The sequence below is a fragment of the Boleophthalmus pectinirostris genome, unplaced genomic scaffold, assembly GCF_026225935.1.
Source record: "Boleophthalmus pectinirostris isolate CB_2022bp ecotype Guang Dong unplaced genomic scaffold, ASM2622593v1 HiC_scaffold_12, whole genome shotgun sequence".
Classification (NCBI taxonomy): domain Eukaryota; kingdom Metazoa; phylum Chordata; class Actinopteri; order Gobiiformes; family Gobiidae; genus Boleophthalmus; species Boleophthalmus pectinirostris.
The window spans coordinates 39,622,524-39,629,873 of record NW_026571018.1 but is presented as its reverse complement, the minus strand read 5'-3'; the positions used below and the strand labels follow the sequence as shown (position 1 = coordinate 39,629,873).

Here is a 7,350-nt window from a genome sequence, read left to right as displayed (position 1 = left end):
AGACAAACTGAGGTGATTCTTGGAGATCTCGTCCAGCGATGGCGCGACTGAAGCAGACAAAGCCTCTAAAAACTGACGCGTCGGTCGCTGAATTACTTCTAGACAGGAAACTTCAACAGTGATTCTGAACGCGCACAAGGACTGTCGCTGTATTTCTCTTCCCTTAAAAAAATCCTCTATACAACCGTTAAGTCAGTTTTATTTCGGCCTGTTGTTTTTGTTTTGTCTTACAGTTTCTGCGTTAAATGTTCTTTAGAAAGTCAAGTTTATTGATCATTGAGAGGATGTGTTTGCATTTTTATTCCATGGTCATTATATTTGTTGAAATTGGTCTCAAAATGTCAATATTATCGTTTACCGCAATAAATTCTTGGTCAATTCATCGTCCTGCAAAATTTATCGGTACAGGCCTATGGGTAACGTCATCTCTCGCACACTGGACCTTTAACGGTGCGGTCACACGGCGGGAGCGGACGTACCTTTGCGCGTGCACAGGCCGGTGGTGTAGACCAGCAGCAGGAGGGCGTAGTTGAGGAAGCTCTGGAGCATGGGCGTGTCCACCTTCTCCTCCACCAGGTACTGACAGGTGACGGCAGTGCCGCAGATGAGCAGGGACAGCACCTGCCCCATGGCGACGGTCTTCAGCAGGCGCCTGGGCAGAACACAGAGTCACTACACCCGACAGAGTAACACGTCTGAGGTGTGATTTCACTCTGAAGACGAGAAACCAAACTGAGACATAAAACTGAAAGCTGCAAAGAAAAAGGACCTTTGTTAAAATCTGACCCCAAAAGTCCTGCCCCATCGTCATGTGTTGATGTCAGAGAGGAATTCTTTTGTCCGTGGGGCCACATGAGAAACAGAAAATATTGTGGATTTTCGGACCAAAAAACTGCTCAGACTGTGACGAGTTTATGTTATAACTAAACAAAGAAAAAGTGAAGCTGCCGAACAAAAATGTCATTTTAAAAAATCAATTCAAATAGATTTTTTTTCAAAGTCCTTTTTTAAAGTTCTACTTCTAAAAGGTTCATTCACACCAAAGCGTCAAATCGTCCAGTTTCTATGTAAAGTCGATGTGGACGCGCGACTAGAGCCTCCTGCGTTTTTGCGGCGCGTCTTCGGCGTCAGCGCGGCGCGAATCTGGCGTCGACGTGGCGAGTCTTGAACGTTTTGGAGTTGACTCTCTAGACGCGTGTCCAAGGTGTCAGCATCAAGAAGTTGAAAATGCTGAACTTTTCGCGTCAGATGCGCCGCGTCGACCAATCAGGGACGAGTATCCAGAGACACAGCGACGTTATTATCAGGAAGAAAAACCCCAGAACCAGAACCACAAACATGAACGGAACATAAATATAAACACCACAAACACCGAGACCATCACCAGGACCAGACCAGGACTAGACCAGGACTAGACCGGGACTATTCCATGATTAGACCAGGACTAAACCAGGACTGATCCAGTGTCATTAGTGGAGTATAAATATAAACTGGCTCCAGTCGTCGAGTCGATTTCCTCCGCTGATGTTTTATGTGATAAAAACACTAAAGTCTCAGTCTGGTCTGACATTGTTTGGGGAAAAGTCCAGGACCGGGCTCTTGTTTCCAGGGCAACGGACGCACGTCAAGTATTTTTGTCCCGTTCGTCCACGACGTCAAAGACACGAGCGTCGGGGGCGTCTGAACTCAAATGTAAAGGCTCCAAACAGAAACGTCAAGGTGTTTTTTGACGCTTTGGTGTGAACGAACCTTTACTGTTCTCCTGATTTGAACGTTTAATAAATTGTATTGTTTTGTTCTTGGGAATGTTTCCTCAACGATAATATTATATGTAATTATTGATAAATCACAATATATTGTGGGATATTCTGTCATATATTGAATTGGGACATGCACATCGTCATATCATCAGATTCATGGCGATGCACAGGGTTAGGGTAAAATTATAAAATACGACCATCCACCCCTCCATGTTCTTCTTCTCTGGGGTCGGGTCTCGGGGGCATCAGTCTAAGCAGAGACTCCCAGACTTCCTTCACCCCAGACACTTCCTCCAGCTCCTCCAGTCCAGAGACATGGTCCCTCTAGTGTGTCCTGGGTCTCCTCCTCCCGGTGGGACATGAACACCTCCTGAGGGACACGTCCAGGAGACGTCAGAACAGACGTCCTCCCCTCAGACGCTCCTCTCCACGTGGAGGAGCAGCGGCTCTACTCCGAGCTCCTCACTCTGTCTCTAAGGGAGACGCCCGGACGTCCTGCGGAGGAAACTCATCTGTGTCGTTTGTATCGTGGATCTGGTCCTTCGGGTCATGACCAGAGGTGAGGGGAGGAACGGAGACTGACGCTAAATCCAGACTCAGCTCCTCTTCACCACAACGATACAGCGACCGCATCACTGCCCACGCCGCACCTGTCCACCTGTCAGTCCACGCCGCACCTGTCCACCTGTCCACCTGTCAGTCCACGCCGCACCTGTCCACCTGTCCACCTGTCAGTCCACGCCGCACCTGTCCACCTGTCAGTCCACGCCGCACCTGTCCACCTGTCAGTCCACGCCGCACCTGTCCACCTGTCAGTCCACGCCGCACCTGTCCACCTGTCCACCTGTCAGTCCACGCCGCACCTGTCCACCTGTCAGTCCACGCCGCACCTGTCCACCTGTCAGTCTCTCGCTCCATCCTCCCCTCGCTCGAGAACAAGACCCTGACAGACTTGAACTCCTCCACTTGAGGCGGGGACTGTCCACCCGCCCAATATGTTTATTTTGTAATTCCACATGAGTTTAAACGGGCTGAGTCAGAGTCCAAACGGAGCTGGACAAGACTCAGGTCTGATCTAGATCAACCACAGAGGATGGTTTTATATGTTCATGTTTGTAAAATCTCTGAACTCTCAGAGTTTGGAGCAAAACTCGACTTGGGTTAATTAATATTGTTGTAAGTTGCTGTAGGTTTTTAGACTTTATAAACACACACGTCTTCAGCTTCTTATGAAATGATGTTAAAAAGAAAGTTACAAAAACAGTTCTTTCTGTCCTGGACGTTGTAGTGTGGGGGGGTTACATCACGTGTGGGAAATCTAAGGTTGCTGGTTCAATATCAGGAGCCTCAGTGTTTGTAGAACAGTTTGTTGATCTCTGACGGACACAAAACTCCACAGGCGGCGCTTTTTCCTTTAAACACACACTCTGTATAAATAAAACCCTCAGGACGTCCGGCTCGGTGTTTCTTACCATGTGAAGACGTCTCTCATCTTGTAGTTGTTGAGGCCCCAGTCGAGCGTCCACTTCCCACACAGCCTGTGCTCCCGGGGCCCCCGCGTGTCCGGCCTGTGCTCCCGGGGCCCCTGCATGTCCGGCCGAGCTCTGTGAAACACAACCACACTGTCCTCGGGGTGTCGGGGCAGCGGGGCGCTCTCCTCGCTGTTCTCCGAGCGCCCGGGCAAAACCCCAGCAGCTCAGGAATGTACCAGTGTGAGAGAGAAACTGGCCCCAGCGTCTCAGCGACTCAAACCACACGGACGAACAGCAAGAACAGAAAACACCTCTGTCTGATCTGAACTCTCTCTCTAAACTACAGCCCGGCCGATATATCGGTTATCGGCCGATATGCTTGCTGATATGGGGCGATATTTCACGTGGGCAGGTTATACGTCGTTATAAATCTTAGACTCTCTACATTCTGTTCATTTAATCCAATTTACAGACAGATAAATGTCCTCATATGTGACTCTGCATCAGTATTTATCTACGGAGTCATTTGTCTGTGTGTGTGTGTGTGTCTGTGTGTGTGTCTGTGTGTGTGTGTGTGTTGTGTCTGTGTGTGTGTGTGTGTGTGTGTATGTGTGTATGTGTGTGTGTGTGTGTGTGTGTGTGTGTGTGTGTGTGTGTATGTGTGTGTGTGTGTGTGTGTGTGTGTGTGTGTGTGTGTGTCTGTGTGTGTGTGTGCTGTGTGTGTGTGTGTGTGTGTATGTGTGTGTGTGTGTCTGTGTGTGTCTGTGTGTGTGTGTCTGTGTGTGTGTGTCTGTGTGTGTGTGTGTGTGTGTGTGTGTGTGTGTGTGTGTCTGTGTGTGTCTGTGTGTGTGTGTGTGTGTGTGTGTGTGTGTGTGTATGTGTGTGTGTGTGTGTGTGTCTGTGTGTGTGTGTGTGTGTGTGTGTGTGTGTGTGTGTGTGTGTGTGTGTGTGTGTGCTGTGTGTGTGTGTGTGTGTGTGTCTGTGTCTGTGTGTGTCTGTGTGTGTGTGTGTGTGTGTGTGTGTGTGTGTCTGTGTCTGTGTGTGTGTGTCTGTGTGTGTCTGTGTGTGTGTGTGTGTGTGTGTGTGTGTGTGTCTGTGTGTCTGTGTGTGTGTTGTCTGTGTCCCTGACACACCAGAGTCACGTGTGTTTGTTCACACTCACACTCAGATCCAAACACTGAGATTATTTTCTTTTTACGGACAATCGGTTTGAGTCTGGATTAAAAGGACATTTATTAGTTCAGACTTGTGATGGACATTCGATGAAATGTTCTTAATCGATTGTCGTAAGAATAAACGATCGATTATCAATTAATCATGAACGTTTTTATAATCTGTCTGTAATCTGTAGGGGATTACATTTTAAAAGTAAACTTCCCGACGCTGCTCATAAACGCAGAGTAACTCAAACAAACCCGAGTCCAGGTCTGTTGTTTTGAGGAGAGGGAGACATTCTGACGGGATTAAAACCTCACGTGGGTCAGTTTGTGCGACGTGACCTGAGCCGCGACCGCGAGACGAAGACGAGGCCGCGGCTCAGGTCACGTCAGGGAGATTTGAACGACTGAGAACCTGAGTTTAATCTGAGTCTGAGAGGAACAAGAACGAGGATAATCTAAACCAGGACTAAACCAGGTCTAAACCAGGTCTAAACCAGGTCTAAAAACAGGTCTAAACCAGGTCTAAACCAGGTCTAAACCAGGTCTAAACCAGGTCTAAACCCAGGTCTAAACCCAGGTCTAAACCAGGTCTAAACCAGGTCTAAACCAGGTAAACCAGGACTAAACCAGGAAACTAAACCTGGTTTAGACCTGGTTTAAACCAGACCTGGTTTAAACCAGGACCTGGTTTAGACCTGGTTAGAAACCTGGTTTAGTCCTGGTTTAGTCCTGGTTTAGACCTGGTTTAGTCCTGGTTTAGTCCTGGTTTAGTCCTGGTTTAGTCCTGGTTTAGTCCTGGTTTAGTCCCTGGTTTAGACCTGGTTTAGACCCTGGTTTAGTCCTGATTTAGTCCTGGTTTAGACCTGGTTTAGTCCTGGTTTAGTCCTGGTTTTTCTAGGTATTTTTGACTCTAAAACCTCCTATAATTTTACAAATGTCAAGTCGAGCTGTTTAAAGTCACACTGTGGAACATTCCGGTCACGTCTCCATGGAAACAAGCAGGTGACGGACCCTCACGACCAAATAAACGACTTTTAATCTCGTTTTTTTTTTTTTTTTTTGGGAGTTTTTCCGGACTCTCCCGGTGTCCGCGTGCGGCAGGTGCGGCTCTTTCATCACCGCAAACGTACTCACGCACAAACACGCACAAACACGCAGAAACCCGCACGAAACCCGCGCCGGGACACTTACGCGCGGTCCTTACGTCATCCGAGCCGAGGATCCCACGGTCAAATCCGAGGAAAAATCCGAGGAAAAATCACGAAGATCCCGATGTCAACACGATGCACGCGGACATGTCTCCATCCGGGGACTCACTAACCTCGTGTTACCCGTGACCCCGCCCCCTGCGCCGTCAGAGCCCCGCCCCCTGCGCTCCCATTGGTCCGCGCGGTTTGTTGACAAGTGCGCCGCGCAACCAAACTACGGCTAATCCAGTCCAACGTTATTTCTATATTTGCACATTTTAAAGTGCTGCACGGAGTAGGCACGATATAAAATAAAATAAATAAAATAAATAAATAAAATACATTAATAAATAAAATACAATAAATAAATAAAAATAAATAAATAAAATAAATTAATACATAAATAAAATACATTAATAAATAAAATACAATAAATAAAATAAATTAATAAAAAAAATAATAAATAAATAAATAATTAAATAAAATACAATAAAATAAAATAAAAATTAAATAAATAAAATAAAAAAATAAATAAAATACATTAATAAATACAATTAAATTAAATTAAATTGAATAATAAAATAAGCAAGTCAAAAAAAAAAAAGCAAATAACAAATAGAAAAATAGCAAATAATATCCAATAAAATAGCACGCAGTTCTCACGCCGTGTTAAATCCGTTGAGTAAAAGTGTGTTTTTAAATGAGACTTATAATTAAATAAATAAATCGTTATTATTTAAAGCCCCATGTCACACGATTCTCATCACAAACAGATCTGGAGTTGCGTTTTGTTTCATTTAAGCATGTTTAACACACAAACCCTGCATGTTTAGTTCATCTCTCAATTAATTTTTTTATGTATTTATTTATTTTTTATTATTATTTTAAAAACTTAAACCCTAAAAAGTGGACATACATGTAAACTTAAATGAGGCAGATAATTATACACACAAGGAAATCAATGAGAAACTGAGGAACAAGGTAAACATTTTATTCACAAATAACTTTTTTTTTGTTTGTTTGTTTGTTTTAAAGATTAAACCAAACATAACACACTTGAAGGATGCTTTGGCTCCTTTTATATGTGAATATGTTTTTAGTCACTGTTTTTTATGCATTTATTTTATGTTCATGTGAAATATTTACTTTTATAAGGAAAAAAAGAAAAATAATAATAATAAAATTGATAATAATAGTAATAATAATAATAATGTAAAAAAAATGAAAAAAATATAACAATAATAATGCATTTCTTCAGTACAGCCACACTTGCAAGAGAAGATAAGATGTAAGAAATAAAATATAATAAGGTGATAATTTTTAATAATAATAATAATAAAATAACAATAATAATAAAATGTATCTGAAAGAAATAATAAAATCTCTAATAATAAAATGTACAATATTAAAATAATAATAAAATGTATCTGAGAAAAAAAATAAAAAAATAATAAAGAGCGCTTCTCAGGTACAGCCTCTCTCTTAAAACTCTGCAAGAAGATAAGTTGAGGGAACATGGTGACGCTGCTTTTTATGTATTTATTTTATTTGCATATGAACTGTTTACTTTTATAAGGTAACACAAAAAAATAAATAAAATATATTAATAATAAAATTAAATAATATTATCATAAAATGTACAATCATAAAATGTATAATAATAATAAAAATAATAATAATAATAATAATAATAATAAAATGTATTTGGGGGGGAAAAATGAAATAATAATAATAACGGGTTTCTCCGGTAGAGCCACTCTCGCGAGACTCT

At 42.8% G+C, this 7,350-nt stretch overlaps 1 protein-coding gene across 2 annotated transcripts in view; it reads right to left on the bottom strand.

Annotated features, from left to right (window-relative positions):
• The window catches only part of LOC110171353 (solute carrier family 35 member F2), a 17,999-nt gene extending 12,289 nt beyond the window's left edge, over positions 1-5,710 (bottom strand). Inside the window, exons 1-3 of one of the 2 annotated variants that reach the window (XM_020937058.2) lie at positions 5,584-5,710; positions 3,233-3,364; positions 480-652 (exon numbers count right to left, since the gene is read on the bottom strand). In XM_020937058.2, the coding sequence (XP_020792717.1) occupies positions 480-652; positions 3,233-3,351 (292 nt within the window). In that variant the 5' untranslated portion in view covers positions 3,352-3,364; positions 5,584-5,710. The remainder of the gene's footprint in view (positions 1-479; positions 653-3,232; positions 3,365-5,583) is intronic. The other variant, XM_055148983.1, reaches the window with a different exon arrangement.
• Between the last annotated feature and the right edge of the window lie 1,640 nt (positions 5,711-7,350).